Source organism: Ipomoea nil, unplaced genomic scaffold, assembly GCF_001879475.1.
Source record: "Ipomoea nil cultivar Tokyo-kokei standard unplaced genomic scaffold, Asagao_1.1 scaffold1576, whole genome shotgun sequence".
Taxonomy (NCBI): Eukaryota; Viridiplantae; Streptophyta; class Magnoliopsida; order Solanales; family Convolvulaceae; genus Ipomoea; species Ipomoea nil.
The window spans coordinates 4340181-4362853 of NW_017618004.1; the positions used below are offsets into that span (position 1 = coordinate 4340181).

A 22673-nucleotide genomic window follows, 5' to 3' on the forward strand; every position below is an offset into this window, starting at 1 on the left:
AAAAAAAAAAAAAAAAAAAAAAACATTTATTTTTGTTTACATGTCAACTTGCAAGAGGCAAAAATGCCCTTTGAGTGACCTCTGAGATATCACCTCCTTCACTATAAAAATACAAAAAATTTAAAACTACAAATTTCATCATTCAACTAAAAAACAATATTTTTTTTAGCGAAAAAGGGGGAAAATAAAAAATTTAGGGGTCACATTAGAAATATCAAAATTTTGGGGGGGCCATCCAAATCGTTAAGCGCAGCAGAATCAAGCATGAATACTAGTACACTACTGCCTTCGGCCTTATATGTGCTTCTACGGTTCCTGGGAAAAATAGGCCACTTCCACACTTAGGGTTTTCTCAGATCTGAATCAACCTAGAAAGTCAACTCTTTTTGGGTTTTGTTACCTGGGTTTATGGTTCAGCTATTAGGGTGTTCTTGATTTGAGTTCAAGCTGCGCTGCCAATGCAATTTGAATATAACTCGGGTAATTTTTCGGTGAATTTTCGGATACCGGAAAAGTTGAACAACTCCGAGCGCGAATTCCCGGCCTTCATTATCATCAATAATGTCTTGGGCCAGTCCGGAAGATATCCACCTCTCCACTTCTCTTGCCAGCTATCTTGACAGTCGGTTCTCTCTTTCCCTCTATTTCTTTTACTAATTTTCTTTTAGTTTTATGAATTTGTCTGGTTTAGTGAGTTAGTAACGTGATATGAATAAAGCTCCGGTCTTGTATCTGTGTTTGAATTTCCAACAATAATGTGTGTTTTGCTAAACTGCGCTGTAGAATCTCGGAAAGTTCACATTTTTGTTCTTTATGTTTGGTTTCTGATACTGATGCCTGGTTAACGAGTGTGTGTTGATAAAGTCCTCCATAGAATCTTAGAAAGTTCATATTTTACTGTTTGGTTTCTGATACTGATGCCTGGTTAACCCTATATTGTAGATTCATCTTTTCTTGAGTATTCAAAACAGTGCCCCCTTCATTATTCGAAAACTTGGCATTGTGGTTTAGTAATGTTTATGAATTCCGTGCTTCTATTTCTTCATAGGCGGTTTCTTGTCTTGCCAAGTATTGCAGATGGTGTTAACTGTTAAGTAGAGCGGTTTTTGCTTAAACTAGAAATTTCTGATTTCCCGTATATTGTCTTAACCATCACTTTGTTTCTCAACAGAGAAACTTCTTGTGTTGCTGCGAGATGGTCGGAAGCTTTTGGGCACACTTAGATCTTTTGACCAATTTGGTAACGTTTCTTTTTCATTTATTATCCACTTTGAATTTGACTGAAAATGTTAGCCAATTGATGGAATTGTTCCTGTCCTTTTAGCAAATGCTGTTCTTGAAGGTGCATGTGAGCGGGTTATTGTTGGTGATCTCTATTGTGACATTCCGCTAGGTCTATACATAATTCGTGGAGAGAATGTTGTGCTGATCGGCGAGCTGGTATATTATGTTTTCATGTACCGAGTTTTGTTTTTTTAGTCTTGCGTTTAATCTTAGTTTAACAAGCTTTCTGTGATTGGTCAGGATTTGGATAAGGAGGAACTTCCACCTCATATGACTCGCGTTTCAGAAGCAGAGATAAAAAGGGTATGATACTACCTATATATATATGCACTAAAGTAGTGTAATCTTGGATCTGCCAAAATTAGGGATATTGCTGTAATGACTGTTTGGTATTTCAAATTGTCTAATATAGCTGTCTTATATGTGTGTATTACTCATTCTTCAGGCACAAAAAGTAGAAAGAGAGGCTACCGATCTTAAAGGAACTATGAGAAAGAGGATGGAGTTCCTCGATATGGACTGACTGATGTTTCCAGCACGAGAAATCTGGTTCTGCAGTTTGCACTCACGCCATGTCATCTGCAAATATTATCGCGGTTGCTGGGTGCTGCAAAATGTAACTAGGACCAGACGGTCAGGCATTCTCTACCGAGGTCGAGGGTCTGTTTCCCATTTACTTTTCTACCCCCGTTTCGCCACATCATCTGCCCCTTACGAAGCCCATTGTCGTCGTGTTTAAATTATACTAGTGTTGCTAGGTTGAAGTCTACTTTTTGTTACTAGACTAGATGAGTAAAGTATGCTGCTTGCTGGAGATGGAATGGAGAGTTGCTCAGTTTTATCTTGAAATGATGAGTAAAAGTATGGCTGCTGGAGATGGGATTGAGAGTTGCTCAAATTTTATCTTGAAATCAAATTGTAGAATCAAGAATGACATCTTTGAGTGTTAGAGACCTTATATCTACTACTGTAATCAAATGTTATGCTGACTCCTTGAATTAAAGAAAAATTTTAAAAAAATATTCACAATTGTTTTGCTAAATCTTGTTCAGTTTTGCAACCTTGATCTTCTTCCTCCATTTGATAACTCAAAACATTAAGCATCCAATGTATCTCCTCCATACCTGTCTGCATGGCTTTTCCAGCGGAGAACATATACACCTTCTTCTTCACCTCAATCCAACTATGCCCTGCAATTTTCTTCAACCCCTTTGTCTTTGCTGAAAGTCTGACATTTGCAGAGTCATCCCATCTTCTACAGCCAGCATACAAGTTACAAAGCAACATGTAGCTCCCTGTCATCTCAGAATCAAGATTGAGAATTTGAGCAGCAGCCTTCTCTGCAACTTGTGTGTTTTTATGCATTCTACACGAGTTCAATAGCGCGCCCCAAACACAGGCGTTGGGTTTCATCGGCATGTTTTGCACAATGTCGTGAGCCTCTTGCATCAATCCAGCTCGGCCCAGAAGATCGACCATACAAGCATAATGCTCCACCTGTGGTTCAATCTCAAATCGTGTTCTCATTTGATCAAAAAGTTTGCGGCCCTGACTAACGAGCCCTGCATGACCACATGCCGAGAGAATTGCCACCATAGAAACCTCGTCTGGTTTAAATCCAGCTTTAATCATCTGATCAAAGGTTTCCAGAGCACGATCACCATGGCCGTGCATTCCATAGCCTGAAATCATCATGTTCCACGAGAATATATCCCTTTCTTCTACACGGTCAAACACTATTTTCCCATCCTTAAGACTACCACATTTCATGTACATGTTAATCAGTCCATTTCCTACCAATAAATCTACATCCCTTAGAACCTTAATTATAAAACCATGGATTTCTCTACCAAGACGCAACGCAGATATATCAGCACAAACTGATAAGACTCTTGAAATAGTAATGGAATTGGCCATTACTCCCGCAAATTGCATTCTTTGAAAGAGTTCTAATGACTCCTCGTGTTGCCCCTTAGCAGCAAATGCCCCAATAACAGCACTCCAACTTACTACATTTGGTCTGATCATCGAATGCTCACCCAGCTTCTCTAACTGAGAAAATATGGCGAAGGCCTCGTCACATGATCCAGATTCCGCATAGGAAGATATCAAAGAATTCCAGCTGACTATACTCCTTGAGTGCAGCCCAGAAAATAGATGCTCAGCTGCTTTTACACCACCATTTTTCCCATACAAACTTATAAGAGAGTTTATCACAATTGAGTGATTCTCAAAACCGCCTTTTATGACATATTCATGTATCATCTCACCCTTGTCTGGTATGTTCATGGTAGCACAAACTGATATGAGCGTAGCAAGTGCTTCAGCAGTAATCTCAACTCCAATCCTTTTCATCTGAACATACAATCCCCAGGAATCTTGATGCCGCCGGCATTTAGCATAACTCGACAACAATGATGTCCACGTTACAGGATTTGGGTGCCAACCCTCGGATTCCATCCGCAAAAACATCTGACGAGCTCCATCGCAATCAAAATTACGGGAAAACCCTGAAATAATGACATTCCAAGAAAGGTGAGTTCTTGTGGACATTTTGTCAAACAATATATGAGCAATATCCATCCTCCCAACCTTTCCATACATGCTTAACAATTCATTCACAGTATGAAGGTGATTCTGAAAACCCATTTGTATTACGTGGCAATGAACAACCTTGCACAGGTTGTAATCACCCAACATCGCACAAGCCCTTACAATCAATGGAAACCCAAAGGCGTCAGGCCAAATCCCAAACAAACGCATTCTGGCATAAACCTTTACAGCTTCTAAGAACTCTCCGTGGGTAACATTTGCCCGCAAGATGGAGTTCCAAAACAGCAAATTGGAAAAGCACTCAACCAGGGAGGTTTCAAACACTTTCCGGGCATCATCGAGAAGCCCAAAGTTGGAATAGGCAGAAATGAGCCTAGCGACCAAGAACCCGGAGGTGGATGCGTCGGTGAGTATGATTGGGGAGTGGATTTGTTTGATATGCTCAGCGCAGGCACTGAATTGCTGCAGCAGGTTGTCGAAGAAGCCAAGGAGTTCATTTTGGGCGCTTGAGTAAAGGACTGGTCTCACTAACCTGGTGTTCAGTGAAGAAGGATTGTAAGAGGTAACAGAACGCTGGAGAGTGAGAAGTGATGGGAGAGTAATGAGATGTCTTGAAGCTAAAAAACAGCCATGGATCATTGCTCTCTGGGACTGGGATACAGCTTCATCGAACACTCTTTTGCCTTGAAGCAATATAATAAATTTAAGAAGAACATATTATAAGTTATAACATAAAAAAGATACACTATTATACTACAGCACTACACTGAAAAATAAAAATACACACAGTGACACTAACACAATAATATACAAATACAAATTATACAATGCAGACATACAGTAATATATTATATATACACTGGAAAAAAAAAACAACAATTAAAAAAATTATTTAAAGGTAAGAAATTAAATTACCTGATTCGGTGCTGCGGTGGTTGCCGACTAGCCGGAGATCGCTGCTCTTGACTGCGTCCTGGGCGACGGCGAGTGGCTGCGTCGGCCGTCGGCTGGGAGAAGATCGAAGACCGGAAGACGCGTCGGCTGAGGACTGGCGAACTGACTGGCGTACTTGCGTGTTGCGTGTTGCGTGTTGCGTGTTGAAGTGTTGAGTTCTCCTCCCAAAATGCTCTATTAGGTCGAGGTGTGGGGGCCCTTAAATTGGGGTTCAGCCTTTTGAAATAATTTTTAAAAATAAAAAATACACGGGTGCCTAGGCGCTGATTAATCTCCACCTAGACACTTCCTGAGCGCCCGCTGGGTGCCTAGCGATTTTTTCAACCATATTTATAAGCAAAAATATAATATTTTTGATGAAAAAAATAATATTTTAAAATTAAAATATAAAATTAATACATTTTTCTTCAAACATATTGTATTTTCTCTTATAAATAACACATATTTATTAAGGATATATGAGGCTCACTCACATTTGTCATTTATATTTTTGTTCTATAAATTCTATAATATTTTATTCATAATTAGTATTACATTTGTTAATATAAATATTACATTTTATATTGACCCGGCCCATTTTACAATAAGAAATAAAACGATCTCACACAAATTTATGTCTAAAAAATAAAAATAAAAAAGCATGTGAAAGAGTTGGCGAAGAAATGTGAGTTAGGCGTTTTATTGCCGCGTTTCGTACGAGGTGGTTTCCTCCGCAGTCCAGTCTTCACTTTCCAAACACGACTCTTCTACTCCTCCAATCCTAAACCAGTATCAGTATTAGTATTTAGTAAAATGTCTTTTTTCAATAACATCCACATTGACTTTATGGACTTTCTTTTAATTCTGATTAATTAATACGGATTATTAATCAATATTGTTTTCATCTTTCTTCCTACGTACCTTCCCACATGTTTCTCATGAGATAGAGAAAAACAATATCTTATTATAAAACTGGGTTTTTGCATTGTTTTTTAGGAAGAAACAAAAAAAAAAAAAAGTTGTATTCTGATCACTCGCCAGCTGGTGCGTTAGGATGGGTGACCATGTTGCAACACCAATCAAATTAATTAGACAGTTAATTTAATTTGTGATCATTTAGTGTCTAAAGTCACAAGACGTATTTTATTCAAACTATACATTCAGATAATAATTACGTGTTTCTACAAAACAAAGGATCAGGACGACCACATTGACTTTTCTCTTTCCTTTAAAAAAAAATTGCTTGATTTTTTTTTTGTTCTTTTCTACTTGGCAATTTAAAACTGACACAACCCTCAAAAAACTAAAATGATGGAGACTTACTCTGCTGCACGTTAATCTAATTACTTCCAGAACTAAATGGGTTGTTTGGTCGACATGAATTGCATTGCAATTTTACCATAATTCTTTTGTTACTCTAATTACAATGTTTAGTTAGAGGGAATTGCAATTCCATCCTTTCAATCGTTTGGGTGAATTACAATTCATGATACTCCCCTCAACCAAACGCAGAGTAAGTATTCTTACATGATAATGATAATAAGATATATAAAATAGAGATTTTAGTAATATTTGTCATTATTTTAAGTCGTTGATTTGTGAGTAATGTAGTGTTTTCAATCAGTCTATTAATACTTAATAGTTTTATTAAATTTAATGCTACTTTAAAAAAAACAATAGTTGTTAGTTAGGACTAATAATAAAATTTCACATTGCATTTCTTTTTTTCTCATATAACTTTTTCAACTCTACAACGCACAAGATACTTATTACTTAAATTTTTCAAGAACAACGATAATTAAATGTTGAGAGATATCTTCACAAAGTTATTAATATCTTATAACTATTGGAAAATTTGTAATGGGTACAAATATAATTAAGGAGTGCATACGGGTAGTTCATTTAGTTTTTTAGGTGACAAATAATGCCTTGTGGTGGACAATCCACATCGATCTTCCCACATAATGAGCTGTTGAATTACTATACTTATGCTTTTGTAATATTATGGGGGTTAAAATATAAGGGTTTGAGGGATTTCGCCTTTAACATATTTTTGAATATATTAATTTCAATGACATGTAAATAAATATATAATTTTTACTTTAAACTCTGATATATGTAACATTTTAGAATCCGATATCCGGACTAAACTTATATTACGGTATAACATAACTAAAAATATCTAACCCAATAATCAATTGAGTTCAATAAAAATCTAAAACTTGGTTTAGAGTTCAATTTTGAAGTTTGATAATGTTAATAATGTATAACTTTAATCGTAAGCAAATAACTTATGTTTAAATGAGTAACACAAATAGAAAAGATAGAAGATACTGATAAATGACGCTTAATTTTGCATGCTTTTCACAAAAATGAATATTATAATGAGGGTTGTTGCATCGGGGCTGGCAAGTTGGCAAGGCAATTTCGTGGTTGCTGCCGCGGCAACTAAAACGTGCCGGAATAAGTCAAGAGATAAGGGGAAAAAAAATTAGAAAGAAGGGTCATTCCTGGGGCCCCACATCCCCAACTTATTGCATGCAATTTCAACAATCAAACCAAAGCCCGGCAGCTGGCCACACCTCATCGCCCACATATATTCCCACCAATCCGCCATTTCTGCAACCTCGCCAAGCTTCCAACAATACCTCCGCTTCCTCGTACCTCGTAAACATGTCGGCACCGGCACCGGAGAAGAAGTCGAATTTCGTCCGGACTTGCAACCTCTTGGGCCAGTATCTCCACGGCAAAGTTAGCCTCAGAGATCTCAGTCTTGGAATCGGTACAATCAATAATCTAATCTCTGTTTCTTTTCTTTTCTTGTGTTCTTAGTAGCAGTAATTCAAGCTTAATTTATGGTTTTCAGGAAAACCCGAAGTGTGTCGTGATAATAATACTGCGACAATGGATTTTCTGGGCAATCTGGGAAAATCAAGCCAGGAGGATGGAGAGGCGGCGTCCTGCAAAGACCGTAAAACTGCCCAGTTGACTATATTTTATTCCGGCAAACTCGTGGTGTTTGATGATTTTCCGGCGGACAAAGCCAGGGCGGTTATGTTATTGGCTAGCAAGGGGAAAAGCCCTCCGACCACTTGCGCCGCCGCCGATCCTCCACCGCTTCCATTGCAACACGCCGAAACTAATGCCTCCGGTACGGTACTCCCATCATTCTCTTGCCTTTACTGTTCAGTATAGAAGGATGGGTTTTGATATATACAGTTTTCTGTGACAGATTTGCCCATTGCTAGAAGATCATCGCTTCATCGATTCCTGGAGAAGAGGAAGGACAGGTACCTTTGACGACAAATGTTTAAGGTTTAATTTCAATGTTCGTTAAGACCAATAGTTAAACTTTGTTTGTTTGATCGATGTGATTTATATATATACAGGGCAATTGCCAGAGCACCATACCAAGTCCATAACCACCACTCTGCCATGCCTTCTTCTTCCAACAATGAGGATTCATCTTCCAATTCTGGGAATGAGCTGCTAGATCTCAACTTCAAGTTATAATAATTATTAATCACTTGTTCTTCTAGCTGTTGAATATAGATATATATGTAGTTAATTAATAGTTTTAGCTGCATGTGACTTCCTATTACACTTGACTTTGGCCTTCTCAAAGCCACCTAACTAGCCTCATTTCTTTGACCATGTTTTAGTGCATCATTCAACAATTAATGTATTCTAAGGCTTAACCAGCTTGGTTGACCGTGCACTCTCATCCCTTAAAAATGTTGCGAGTTTGAATCCCGTCTCATATGTAAAAATCAATCTGACCAGCACCTATACGGATTTAAAGGTGTCTCTTACCGTTAGATCAGATCTGCACAGGATTTAAAAGTGTCTTTTACAGTTAGATTTGCTCAGGACATCTCATGGTTTGACAAAAAAAAATTGGGTTGGTTCTGTACAAAGATGCGAGTGTAACGAGATATATGATATACTTTGTTGTAGTGCATCAATCAATAATTAACGTATTCTTAGTTTTTTTTCAACACTGGTGTTGTGTTGGTATTAGGTACAAAGATGTTACTATAGCAGGTTGTACTGAACGTGTAACATCACTCTTGATTATAGTGATTTTTTTGTTGCTTCAACATTTAAAATCTATGGGATTTAGTATAAATCAATATGAATATTGGCCAAACTTCAATCCGGTTTTGTAACTGTATTTTATGTATAAGCATATTATTTTGATATATATAATGCGAATATGCAGATAATGTCATGTGATAAAACTCTTATATTCTAATGAATATATACACATGCGTTGATGAATTCCCTTAAATTGAAAAATAAAAAGATGCCTCATCAATTATGGAGAATCAGATAAGAAGACAAATAAAGACTGATAGATGCCTGCAAAATTGGGAATATGTTTATATTGTTTGCTGCAACATAATATCCACATGTACTAAATTTTGAGATTTTACAATGGTTCTCTGCCCCAAAAGTTTTTTGTTTTTTTTTTTTACCTTCACACAGAATTATTTCTATAATTTTATACATGTGATGGGATAACTCAGGATTGTAATCCTGCATTTATTTCAACTCTTGAATTTTCTAAAATATACGAAACAAGGGGGCATCCATGGTGCCAAACAGAGATGACCACAGTTATCTTTAATTTTGTTTTCAAATTATTTATTAAAATTTTAAATTATAAATTGTTAAAAATTATATACAATTATTTAATCAATACAAATGTATCGCCACATCGGATATTAAGTGATTTCTACATTAGAATAATAGCATATGCAAAAATATAATTGTCGCAAAATCATCAGGAACGCACAACCTTTCAAATGGAAGTCCAACCCGGGTACCATTAGACCACATAGTCCTGATAGATAATATGAGAGCTTAATTACCCATTTTTTCATTTCAATTTAATGAGTCTTGTGGTTTAAAAAAAAAAATAGTTAAGTGACTCAATTTCATTATTTAATCACTATTGCTCATGTATAATACTATGCACTACAAAGCCTCTATGCGGTGGGTCTGGCCAGACGTTTGGTTGGTGTGAATTACAATTCTATTCCCACATAATTATAAAGGCAAGTAAATTCATTCGTTTGGTTGGAAGGAATTCGGAATTAAAATTATCTCATTCCCATAGAATTAGATCCCATGTCCCCCTTAGTATTTCAATTCCATGGATTCTAGGAACAAAAAATATAACTTTGAGATAAAATTACCCAGTTTTTTAAATTAAAAAAAAAAAAAACTTAAAATTGATGTTTGACCCATCTCTTTTGATTATAGTGTGCCTTATTCTTATACTCTCAATACATAACATCAATCAATAGGTCAACCTTAATAAAATATGTGTTCTCAAAACTCTCTTATCTATTTTATTGTTTTCATTATGTAATTTTATAGTTTATTTACAGTATGTTACATAAATTTTCAAAAGTAAAATTTGAAGGTCATTTATGATTAATAATAATAAGTAATAAGTATGGGCATTTTAGACTTTATACTACATATTCCCTTTCAATTCTTATGTTTACCAAACAATTGAATTGAAATTCCCATGAATTCTATTCATGTAAACCAAACACTAGAATTTAAATTATTACTTTATTCCCAGTAATTCATCTCCCATGGAATTGTAATTCTTTTACCACGTAATTACCTCCCCCAACCAAACACCCTGTATAAAATGTTGAAAATAATTAAGTTTTTGATTATTTAAGTATGAGAATCATGTTTCACCACTAGCCCACCCATTTAAAGGCTTGGTATTTAATAATAATAATAATAATAATAATAATAATAATAATACATAGGTGGTTCTAGCTTTACTAGATTAACCATATTCTCACATGACTCGCCCGGCCCATATAGCATGCAAAATTTTTTCCCATATATTATGTTGGGTGTTTTGATGTATCAACACAAAAAAAAACCTAATTAATTATTTTCACTTGTAATTCTAAAATTATTATGTAAATTTCACATTCGATCTTCCGTTATTACAATTTTCACATTTGGTACATAATTTTTTCCCTCACATTTGATAATTCTAACCAAATAAATCTCCAATAGGAAATAGACATATTGTTTCACATTTCCATTTCAAAATCATAATGTTTGATTTTGGACTCATGGATGTTATGACCAAGCACTCAAACTTAAAATATGAGCTTTTTTGTTAAGTCAAACCAAAATATTCCACTATATTATTTTGATATTGCATGTGTGTCGTTGGACAATCTGTTTTTTTTTTTTTTTTTTTTTTTTTTAAGTTAAGTCAAACCAAAATATTCAACTATTTTATTTTGGATATTTTGGATATTGCATGTGTGCGGAATGTGGTTGGGCAATCTTGAAAACCATTAAATGAGGCTCTTTATTGATGAAAATATTTCCAATTTTGGGAGAAAAAAAAAAAAAGAGAGTCAGGGTGGTTGTAACTTGTAACTAGTAACTAATAACAATAACAATAACAACAACAACAACAACAACAATAACAACAACAACAATAATAATAATAATAATAATAATCATAATAATAATAATAATAATAATAATAAAAGATAGTAAACTTTCACTTCAATCTTCTCTTTATAATGATTTTGTTTGGCTAGTAGCAACTAGTGATTAGTAGATTGAGTTAGCAATTAGTTATTAACTGATTGTGTTAGTTTGTTTCACTAATTAGTAGTATTAGATATTTGTGAATAAATATTTGATAAATTAACTGTTAATAACATGTGAAATTATTTCTCAGTACAATAATATAAACAATAAATTATTATTTATTAATAATTACATATAATAAAACTATCTTTAATAGTTAATAATAAAATTTTAAAAGTAAATAACATTTAATAAAACAAAATCTAACATTTAATAACACTATTTGTCACAGTTTTTTTTTTTTCATAAATAAATACATTACTTTAAAAAAAAATATATATATATATAATAAAGACATATAGCTTAAAATGGGAAGTTCATAAAAATGAGGGAAATGAATCTTATAATTTGATAAAAGAAGTGAGGGCATTAAAGGATTTTAACATATTTTCGAAAAATTGAATTCAAAACATCTATATTAGCCATTTGGTTTGATCAAACAACTGAAGTTAATTATAAATGAAGATAGAAGGTAATTTAGAAAATATTTTATTAAACAATGCCCGTATTGAATTTCAAATGGAATCAATTATACTTAATTCTCTACTTAATTTTTTTTTGAATGCTAATTCTCTACTTAATTTAGAATAAATAATACCTTATAAAAAAATATATGTGTAATATATTGATGCTATTTTTTTAAATAAGCAAATAGAAAAAGGCATGTCAATAACCTTATGGCATAATGACACGAAGTGGCTCTCCCATATGAAATGTCATGTGTTTAAACCTCAACGGCCACCGTAAAAAAAGCAAAAAATATGTTATTTTCAATCAAACATTAAAAAAATATTATTTTTTCAAAAATAAATTTTAAATTTTTTTTATTTTCTAAATAGACTCTTAAATTATCAAATTGTTATTTTGCCAATCAGGTGTATACTATCATAAATTTTCAAATCCAATCTATTTGTAAAATGATCTAGAAGAAGTGTTAAATTAAGTTCTTTAATTTAATTATATAAAATTTAATAATTAAAATTAAAAAAAAAAAAAAGAATGTTAACACACAACATCAACACTGATGAGAGACTTAACCCCCCACATGCTCTGTCGGGTCGGAGTGTGGGGAGCCTTAGAGTTGAGGATTCAGTCTTTTGGAGTATAGTGTTTGCCATTTTCAAAAAAAAAAAAAAAAAAAAAAAAAGAAAAGAAAGAAAGAAGGTGTCCTTTAATTTTCATGTCTACCATTTTCATTTTTCATTTTCACTTTTTTCTTTTGTATATTTTTCTCTCTCTCACTTTTAACATACTCTCGGAACCCTACCCTCTCTGGTTTCTCTCTCTCTCCCCGCAAAATCGTTCGGACCCGGGAAATTCACCTTCCCGTCAATTGATTGACCCGATCGGCGGTCTTGAAAATGCAGCACCAGAGGCTGAAGCAGCAACAACAAGCCTTGATGCAACAAGCTCTCCTGCAACAACAGTCTCTCTATCACCCGGGCCTCTTAGCTGCTCCTCCGGTTCGATTTCTCTCCTAAAAGAAAAAAAAAAAAAATCCTTTTGTGATGCTCTACTTTGAATTTCTTATTGTTCGGTACATCGCAAGAGTGCAGTTTGTTATTGGGGATTTTCTTTTTTATTAAATTTTCGTTCCCTGTCGCCACTTCGAGTCTAGGGTTTGATTTGTAAGCTGCACCACCATTTTGTGATGCTCTGCGTGTGAATTTTCGGATGTAGGGTTGACGTTAGAGAAAAAGACAATTTTTTTTTTTCATGGTAAAAATGTTTTCCCCAGATTTTTCATTTCAGTTCAATTTTGTGTACATTTTTTCTAAAATTTGTTTTGTAGAGTGGTGATTTACAGATTGAGGGCCTGGCAGGTTATATTTAATCTTGCAGCTGTGAGAGCATTTGAAGTTTGTATGTTCTGGTGTCTGTTTTATCTGCTTTATTCGGTGTTTCTCCTTGTTGTTTGTTCTTGTGAATAGTGCCTATCTGGGCTGTGCAGCAGTGATGAACCACTAGTGTATTCAGGGTGGCTTTTATGTTGCTTTGGATGTCTAAATGATAGTGAGTTAAGCATTTATTCCACTTTTGATGTCTTGATTAGAGTAATATTTCCACTTTTAGTCGTACTTTAAAAAAATGTGACTTTTAGTTTTAAATACTCAAAATGCCATCACTTTATGAAAGGTTTTCCAAAACCTCAACTGAAGGTATTTTGGACTAAATGTGGACCATTTTTTAGAAGTCAAGAACTAAAAGTGAAACAAATCAAACCTTCAGAAGTGAAAATGCCACTATAGTCAAGGAAATAAAAGTGGAATTAACTCTAGTGAGATGGTTCATTTGCCACTGGGAAGTTGAGAGCTGACTGCTTGGGGCAGTGCTAAACTGATCATTATTTATTTGAGTTTAGTTCTTGAACTTAATTCTAAACAATATAGGACATTAGGACAAGTTCTTTGTTATATGTAGTCAGAGTTTTGTACTGTTTATCGCATTACATGGCATGGAAATTTCAAATTGTCACTATAACTTCAACCAGTTTTTGTCTTGTTGGTACCATATTGGTTCCATTTCTTTCCTCTTTAGTTGGAGAATTATCTGGAAGGGACAAAATTAGGATTTTGAATAAGTAGGGGCACATTTGTCAGTGAATAACTGACCTACTTTAATTATACTTTAAAAATCAATAGTTCAATACTAAAATTAAGGCCTGATTATTTTGAACCACAATATGTTTTTTTATATGTCTTTTACTCTTTGTACTAGTAGAGAGAGAATATCTAGTTTTTGTTTTTCTTTGGATTAAATTTTCAGTTCTGCTGTCTTAGAATGATAAAACAAGTCTTTTGGTTCTTTGATACAGATGCTTCATTCCCCTCCCTACAAAATACAAATAATCTTTTATTTGCTTATTTATCTTTATGTTTAAAGTTTCCTTATTTAAATAGGGAACTGAAATATGTTAACAAATTAATCTAGTGATTTTTATTATTGTTTTTGTTTGTAAATATAAATATATTTTGTTATTAAGTAAATTGGTAAAATAATAAAATTAATTGGGGTATGTGCCTCTACGTAGGTCCACTGTACTGTATGATTTTTAATAGCTATATATATATATATATATATAAAACATGTGCCCTTGCAGCCTTTCTTTCCAATGTTGCTCTTAATAGTTTGAAGCAGTATTAGATTAGCTACTCCATGATCAAATGAAATGGGGTTGACACCTTGAAACATATTGAGTTCATTTTTGCAATTTCCATTGTTTTGTTATATATGCTAGTTACTTAGAGACTAGGAATGTCAATGTGGTGGGGGCACAATCCTCATTCCTATCCCTGCAGTAATTATTGGGGTATGGGGATTCCCTGATCCCATTTATCTTCATTTAATTTGTTTTTAAAAAGAACACTAAGCTCAAATTAAAAAAAAAAAAAACTAAAGAATTCATTAAAAAAAATTTGCAAAGTGGAGTTATGTTTAAAAAGAAAAACCTGTCAATAACCTCTGTATTAAAAAAAAAAAACAAAAAAAAAAACAAGGACAACGTTAAAAATAAACAAATAAAACAAGAACATGCACTATATATTAAGTTTGAGGAAAATTTTAGGCAATATTTTGTCATTTAAACAATGTCATGAATATGACCTCAAGCACTTTCTTTGAGTCCTATCTGAGCACTTTAATTGTGCCATTGTTTGGTGAACTCTAAAGCAATTTTTGGACAATGCACTGTAGTTGTGATAACCAGGCAACACAAACTTGTTTCACTCATAAGCCTTCACTATTTGGAATCACATTATTATTATTATTATTATTATTATTATTATTATTATTATTATTATTTATTAATTTTTTAAAAAAAATATATTAGCCCATTGCGGTTGTGTAGAGTGGCTGTCCATGCCCCCCTTTCCCCAAATTTTTCCCTCGTCCCCATTGGGGTGGGAAATCGGGTTCCCTATTGGGTATGAGTGCATTTTCCATCCCTAATAGAGACTTGTTCACACTTTATTTTTACGGAGGAGAGAGTATTTTGGATGATAATTGGTGTACTTTTGTATAATTGTTAGTTCATTTCTTTTCTATTGGTGTTTCTAACAAAATTGCATGATGACTTATTGAAATAAATAAGTGAATTACCTGAGCTTTTACCCTTTCCGAGATAAGAGGCATTTTGTTTTCCTTTTTCTTTATACCCTTTCTGTCATGTAACTTTGTTTCTCCATCTACTTTTCCACAGTCAAATAAGTTATTATTTTTTTTTTTTGGTTTTGTTTTCATTTTATCTTTTTTTTTCCCCTATGGTTTTGAAAATAAATTCTTTGTTTTTACTTTTGTTGTTTCCACTTCTCTTTCTTTCTTTCTTTCTTTCTTTCTTTGTTATATTCTTGACATTTTCATTTTGCAGATTGAGCCAATACCAAGTGGAAATTTGCCTCCTGGGTTTGATCCAAGCACATGCCGCAGTGTGTGAGTGTTTCAATTCCTATTTCTCTGTTTTTTTGTTTTTTTTTTTTTTTTTCATCCCTCCTTTGTGTTTTCCATGTGTATGTAACATGAAAGGGACTGCTCTAAACCAATTGCTTGTAATCCTTGTATATTGAGATGCTTTCCAATTTTAGTGACTTTAGGACTTAGCAATGTTGAATAGTTAATTCCTTTGTTAGAATAGTTGGCCAAACCTAAATTACATTAATTTGTCTTTTACTTTTATTAGGAAGAGAGTTTTTGATACTCATCGTTTTGACTTGTGCAATTATTTCTTGTTAACTCAGTAATTGGGGCAGACTCTTATATATTTTGTTTTATCTTTTCTTTTGTTTTTGTTTTTTTAAACCTTTTAGTTTCTTTATTTTTGAGAAAATGCAGGTATGTTGGGAATATTCACCCACAGGTGACTGAACCTCTTCTGCAGGAAGTTTTTGCTAGCACTGGTCCTATTGAAGGATGCAAGCTTATACGAAAGGATAAGGTACTTCTTTATTGCAACTTGCCCATATCTCTATTGAATATTGATGATTGATGAATATGCAATTTCCCCCCTACTTGTTTACTAATATGCTTTGTCTGATGTAGTCATCCTACGGTTTCATTCATTACTATGACCGTAGATCTGCTGGCCTTGCTATAATGTCGCTGAATGGCAGGCATCTGTAAGTAGGAATTGAATATTTCTCTTACATGCTGGCTTCACTTTGTCATGATTTTTATTCTTTCAATTTCAGGTTTGGCCAGCCTATTAAAGTGAACTGGGCATATGCTAGTGGTCAGAGGGAAGATACTTCTAGTGCGTATATATGTCTTTGTGATTGTCAAGTTACTCTGCTCTTCTTTCAAAGCAATTTTTTTGGTAACTGGATGGTTTTTACCTCTTGTAGGCCATTTCAATATATTTGTAGGTGACCTCAGCCCTGAAGTTACTGATGCCATGTTATTTGCTTGCTTCTCCACATTCCCTAGCTGTTCGTGAGTGCCTACTCTTCACTCTACTCTTACCATTTGACTTCAAACTCCAACATCTAACCCCAAACTAGGGTCACCAACTCACCATGTACCTGAACCATCTCCCAAGTAGTTTCGGATGGGATTAAATTCAATCTTGGTTTACTACTACAAATTTCCAATTGATTTTAATTACATGCAACTCTTATGCATTATTAACGTGTAAGATGAATTTTTTTGTGTAACATAGGCATACATATTCAAATTAAATAACATGCTTTTATTTTGACCTATAAAATTGTTTTAGTGATGCAAGAATCATGTGGGATCAGAAGACTGGGCGCTCTAGGGGTTTTGGATTTGTTTCTTTTCGAAACCAACAGGTATATTTGTCTGTAACTCTTTCATATATATATATATATATATATATACACACACATACATATATGGAGCTTGTTTTCTGAAATACTGATGTAATTTTTTTCCCAACCTTGTTTTCTTTCTTTTATTCTTTCTTCCAGGATGCTCAAAGTGCCATTAATGATATAACCGGTAAGGCAAATCTGGAATGTTTGTTCCGTATTAGTTCACTTTATCATTAGCAATCAAGTATAATATTATATGAAGTAACAGATTTAACTTCTTTTTTTTAAAAAAAAAACTAACCTTGACCTAGATTTTAATATTGAATTGCTTGATTTTCTGGGCTGTGTTTAATTTTGCTGCAACTACTTCAGGAAAATGGCTTGGCAGTAGACAGATACGATGTAACTGGGCAACTAAAGGCGCCAATGCCAATGATGACAAACAAAGTTCTGACTCAAAAAGTGTTGTGGAACTAACAAATGGTTCATCAGGTGCACATTATACTTTAGAACTGCAAAGAGAAAACAATTTAAAAGAACAAAATAAATGAACCCCATGCTGCCCTGCATGGATGGTGCATGAGTTGTGGTTTATGAATTTCTGAAATGTAATTCTTCATATGATCCTCCTATTAAATGAGGGATTTAGATCCAATTATTGAAATTATGTTTTCCAATTGATGCATTTCATTGTAAATTGATACAGTGATTTAGGCGTCTTTTTTCCTTATTTAAAAAAAAATTAATAATATTCCTAAGTGCTTGAACTGAAGTTTACTGGTTGCTCATTGCTTCTGCAGAAGATGGTAAAGAGGCTGCAAATAGTGAAGCTCCTGAGAATAACCCACAATTCACCACTGTGTATGTGGGCAATCTTGCTCCCGAGGCAAGAATCCTGCTCTTGTTCTAGTTGTTGCAAAATCATGTTTACTCCTACTTTCTCTCTTCATCTATTATATTCTGCCTTTTCCGTCTCTCCCTTTGTATATAACTTTTTATGCAAGGGTGGAGTTTATATCCTCTTACTTCTCCTTGGCCCCTGTTTCCTCCATGGCCATTACCAAGTTTAGAATTTACAATTACAATGGAACCCCTGTCCATGTAAACATCATTCTCTGCTTAGATGTTGAAATTTCACAAGTTTATTGATCTGCAGGTAACTCAGGTTGACCTTCATCGCCACTTCCATGCCCTTGGTGCGGGAGTCATTGAGGAAGTTCGTGTACAGCGTGATAAAGGTTTCGGTTTCGTAAGATACAGCACCCATGCTGAGGCTGCTTTGGCTATTCAGATGGGAAACACACAGTCAATTCTTTGCGGAAAACAAATTAAGGTTTGTCTTCTTGATTGCTAGAATTGCTTATACTTTGCAGTCTTTTAGCAGAATATAGAGTTCTACTACATGGACTCTCAAATCTTACACCCTAAATTTTACTCCCTGATGTGGCACACTGATAAGCTACTGGTCCCCATGCAAGTGTCTACATTAAGATTTTGTGTGTGGGAGTAGAAAATGAGAGTACACATATGCCCTGTTTGGTAAAAAGTTGGCCTATAGGCCAATTTTGGCCTATTTGACCACTATTAATTGTTTGATTTAGTTAAAATATCAATATAAATGTTTGGTTAATTAGCTTTTTGCAACTCCAAAAGGCTAAAATTCAAAAAGCTACTCCAAGCAACTTTTTCATTTAGCTTTTTGAAAAAAGAAATTATACCAAAAACAGCTATTAGCTAATAGCTAATTTATCAAACACTTTTCTACAATCAGCTAATGTTATCAACTATTTATACCCTCTAATTAACACAATCAGCTAACAACTAACAGCTATCAGCTAACAGTCATTTTACCAAATAGGGCCATAGTATTTTCCCAGAATATAAGCTTTTTTACTCGTATGTTTTTTTGTGTTGCTGCTTAGGAGTTACCTTCGTGTTTTTATGCATGGATTCACTTGTTCAACACTCACTTTTTCATTTATGCATCTAGTGCTCATGGGGTAACAAGCCAACGCCACCCGGAACAGCTTCAAACCCTCTCCCACCACCAGCGCCAGCGCCCTTGCATGGCCTATCAGCCACTGATCTTCTGGCTTACGAGCGGCAGCTAGCAATGAGCAAGATGGGAGGGTTCAACGCCCTCATGCACCCTCAGGGTCAGCACACTCTAAAGCAGGCGTCGATGGGTATGGGTGCTGCCGGAGCCAGCCAAGCCATTTACGACGGCGGTTTTCAGAGTGTGGCTGCTGCCCAGCAACTCATGTACTATCAGTGATATTGCCATTCATCTGGCACTACCATTGCCTTTGTCTGTGTTACTCTTTTAGTTTTGTTTAATGTTACAGTATTTTTTTTTCCCAGCTTTTTTAAGAGGTGGTGCATATGTGTGCCACGTGTATCGTGTATCGGTGTATGTTCTATCTCTGCATTTGTAGGAATGAATGGTACTATAGTTGAATATTCCTTTGCGCTGGAATTGCGCATTGCTTGATATTTTTTTTTTTTTTTTTTCTTTTTGCCTCTCGCCCCCTTTCTAGGGTTATGGAAGTTGGATGACTAGCGAATTATATATAGTGTGGTCTTAGAACCTGACATTACTGCTCATGTTTGCTTTCAACTAGTCATTGAAATTAAAATTTCTAAGTCGCCTCATAACAATACGATATCACCATATATTGTTGTAAAAAATTCATATAAAATAATAATTGGAGGAATGGGGCATGACCCAAGGTTAATTGGCCAAATAAGTGGAGATCTAGGAGTTCAATGGGTCCAAGGGTAATCACTTGGTTGTAAAAATTGTGCCTAGGCGCCGATTAATCGGCGCTAGGCGGTTGTCGGCCGCCGCGAGGAAGGTCGGAATCGACCTCCTCCGCGGTTAGGGGTGAGCAAAATAACTGGACCGACCGAAAAATCGATAACCGATAACCGAATCGTCCGAAATTTTCGGTTATCGATTCGGTTTCGGTTATATAGTTCAAAAAAGCCGGTTATTTCGATTATTTCGGTCGGTTATCGGTTTTTTTTCAAAAAAATTAATAACCGATCGAAAAACCGAGGATTAATTTATATAAAAGATGAAGTCTAGTACCCAAACTAATTCTAATAAATAAATAATTCCAATAAATAATCCCAAACTAAGGCAAAAATATTATGAAGTTGTTGACGGTTACTGTGACTTAAAGCTATGTTTAGTTTCAATCGTTATGCTGTGGAACCGTGTCCACCTTGCAAGGTGGACACGGTTTTATGTTCATAATTATTGAACAATATGTTCATAATTATAAAGTTATATATTCCTAATTATTGAACCCTATATTCACAATTACAGAACTCTATGTTCATAATTATAAAACTATATATTCATCATTTTTGAACTTCATATTCACAATTATTGAATCTTTATATTCATGATTACAAGATTATATGTTTATAATTATGTTTACAAATCTATATTCATAATTATAGAACTATATGTTCATAATTTTTGAATTATATATTCATAAATTATGAACAGTTTTGAAACCGGATCCACCTTACAAGGTGAACACAGTTCCACAGCATAATTTGCAGTTTAGTTTTAGCACTGTAGTAAGCCAGGAAATGTAATTTACATGAATAAGTGATTGTTTGGTCCTAGACTATCTCAAAGAGAAAATGGTTAACACTGTGTGAACAAAGTGTCATATCTGTGCATTCTATTTCTCTGGTCAGTATTAATTCTATGATTTCATGTTCTTGGTGGGCATGATGCCAAGAGGCATGTGATTTGATAATAGCACCCCAGTTTATGTTGTTGCTGGAAAAATATATAAGGTCAAAAAGTATATGGCTCCACTCAAATAGCTAGATATTTCCACATCTCAAATGAATTGTATATGTTTAATTACCAGGCAGGGACATTCATCTAGGTTGGCAGCTCTTGATTATACAGTTTGCCTCTACCGTGAAGTTTTTTGTCACAACACAGGGTGGTAACTTCCAGCATTTCTTAGTGGGTCATAGACACTATTTTAATGGAGGACATGGCAAGACAATCAAACATGCGCGTAAATTCATTCTTCGGTTAAAAATAACCGACCGAAAATTTTGGTTTTCGGTCGGTTCGGTTATAAAAAGTGCTTCGGTTATTTCGGTCGGTTATGAGAATGTTATAAATTTTTCGGTTATTTCGATTATTAATCGAAAATCGACCGATGCTCACCCCTATCCGCGGCCGGCTGGCTAGGCGGCTGGTTTTAAATTTTAATTTGTTTTTGTTCGGGAAGGAATACCCAAAAAAAAAAAAAACTCTTAAATTTTAATTTTTTATTTATTTAGATGGTTTTAACAATCTTCAAAACGATTTTACAACCACTTATGTAAATAATTTGTAAGAAAAACTAGAGCAACCTTATGTTTTATTAGTGAATTTCATAATTTTTAATTTTAATTTTTTTTTAAAAAAAATAATAAAAATAAAATAAAAAAATAAAAAAATCGGCGCCTAACGTTTTTTGCAACCTTGAGTAATCATAATTTATGTGCAATGTTTTTGGGGCCTAAATACGAAGTGAAGAAAGTTAAGGGCTTGGAGTGGGCTAAGAAGTAGAGTTAAGAGGGTTGGGATGTAAATGTTGGAGGGATGAAGTCCAAACTAATATAAAGTGAAAGTAAAGTGGACAAAGGCGCAAAAACTGAAGGGATGCGGTATGAAGTGAGGAGATGAGAAAAGTTTGAGGGTTAAAGTTTAGTAAAACATAAAGTTAAGGGAGCCAAGAGCGCAAAGGAGTGGAAAGTGAACTAGACTGGCTTTAAGAGCGTTTTTTGGCAAACATGTAAAGGGGTAGAATATAGGAAAAAATTGAAAAAAAGGAGGTTAGTTCATAGCCAACCAGGGTATCCCTATCATTGGATTGTGGTGTCGTTGGGGATGGCAGACTGTGGCCAAACAGCATTGACGATTGTCAAATGTGATTTGGGGTGAGACGCTTGGGGCGGTATCGCTCGTCGTCCAGTTGACTGGGTTGTCGACAACATGAAATGTGGAGAGGGGTGGGGACGGGGGTGTTTGACAATTGATGGTCTTCTAGTGATTTCGTGACGTGATGTGTTGTTTGCAGCTTGCGCGAGACACTTGACGGTTGGCAAGGACACGAGTGTAACTGGGACTCATTGAGCATCAAGATTCACTATTTGCCATGGCCTCAAAAGTAGTATTGGGGTTGGGGAGGGAGGGAGGGGGGGGGGGGGGACTTGTCCACTTTAGACGTCATTATTTTCACAATCATCAACTAGTTGGTCTTTGCCTTCGTTGGTTAGAGAAAGTCACTATGCAATCATATAAATGGGCTTGACATTTGTGTCATTAGCCATTTTATAGTATTTTATTCTTATTCAGTCAATTTGTAGTCTGATTACAACATTTAAAGGGCATTGTGACTTGTGAGTATAGCATTATTCTCTTCCATCAAATTTTATACATTTCTCTTAGTTATGATAGGTTTGATC

The 22673-nt window shown here is 34.7% G+C and overlaps 4 protein-coding genes across 5 annotated transcripts; 3 read left to right on the forward strand and 1 right to left on the reverse strand.

Moving 5' to 3' along the window:
• The first annotated feature begins 287 nt into the window (after window positions 1-287).
• Window positions 288-2313, forward strand: LOC109190424 (sm-like protein LSM1B). Of its 2 annotated transcripts, XR_002055686.1 has the most exons (6): window positions 288-622; window positions 1172-1240; window positions 1325-1440; window positions 1525-1587; window positions 1730-2081; window positions 2146-2313. XR_002055686.1 is itself a non-coding variant. In XM_019340905.1 (5 exons), exons 1-5 carry the CDS (start codon window positions 562-564, stop codon window positions 1805-1807), a joined length of 387 nt encoding a protein of 128 aa, XP_019196450.1. In that variant the 5' UTR covers window positions 288-561; the 3' UTR covers window positions 1808-2313. The 2 variants fall into 2 exon arrangements, 1 of the variants encoding a protein (XP_019196450.1); XM_019340905.1 differs by having other exon boundaries at window positions 1730-2313.
• Window positions 2167-4905, reverse strand: LOC109190417 (putative pentatricopeptide repeat-containing protein At1g17630). Its single transcript, XM_019340891.1, has 2 exons — window positions 4753-4905; window positions 2167-4520 (listed from the first exon to the last, which is right to left on the reverse strand). The coding sequence occupies exon 2, from the start codon at window positions 4474-4476 to the stop codon at window positions 2308-2310; it is 2169 nt and encodes a 722-aa protein (XP_019196436.1). The 5' UTR covers window positions 4477-4520; window positions 4753-4905; the 3' UTR covers window positions 2167-2307.
• A 2448-nt stretch (window positions 4906-7353) lies between these two features.
• On the forward strand, window positions 7354-8926 carry LOC109190423 (protein TIFY 10a-like). Its single transcript, XM_019340904.1, has 4 exons — window positions 7354-7552; window positions 7637-7921; window positions 8003-8060; window positions 8160-8926. The coding sequence occupies exons 1-4, from the start codon at window positions 7444-7446 to the stop codon at window positions 8281-8283; spliced, it is 576 nt and encodes a 191-aa protein (XP_019196449.1). The 5' UTR covers window positions 7354-7443; the 3' UTR covers window positions 8284-8926.
• A 3694-nt stretch (window positions 8927-12620) lies between these two features.
• On the forward strand, window positions 12621-19676 carry LOC109190418 (oligouridylate-binding protein 1B-like). Its single transcript, XM_019340892.1, has 12 exons — window positions 12621-12881; window positions 15785-15846; window positions 16246-16348; window positions 16453-16529; window positions 16602-16663; window positions 16755-16842; window positions 17126-17201; window positions 17340-17370; window positions 17556-17675; window positions 17984-18069; window positions 18340-18516; window positions 19174-19676. Exons 1-12 carry the CDS (start codon window positions 12780-12782, stop codon window positions 19456-19458), a joined length of 1269 nt encoding a protein of 422 aa, XP_019196437.1. The 5' UTR covers window positions 12621-12779; the 3' UTR covers window positions 19459-19676.
• The last annotated feature ends 2997 nt before the right edge of the window (window positions 19677-22673 follow it).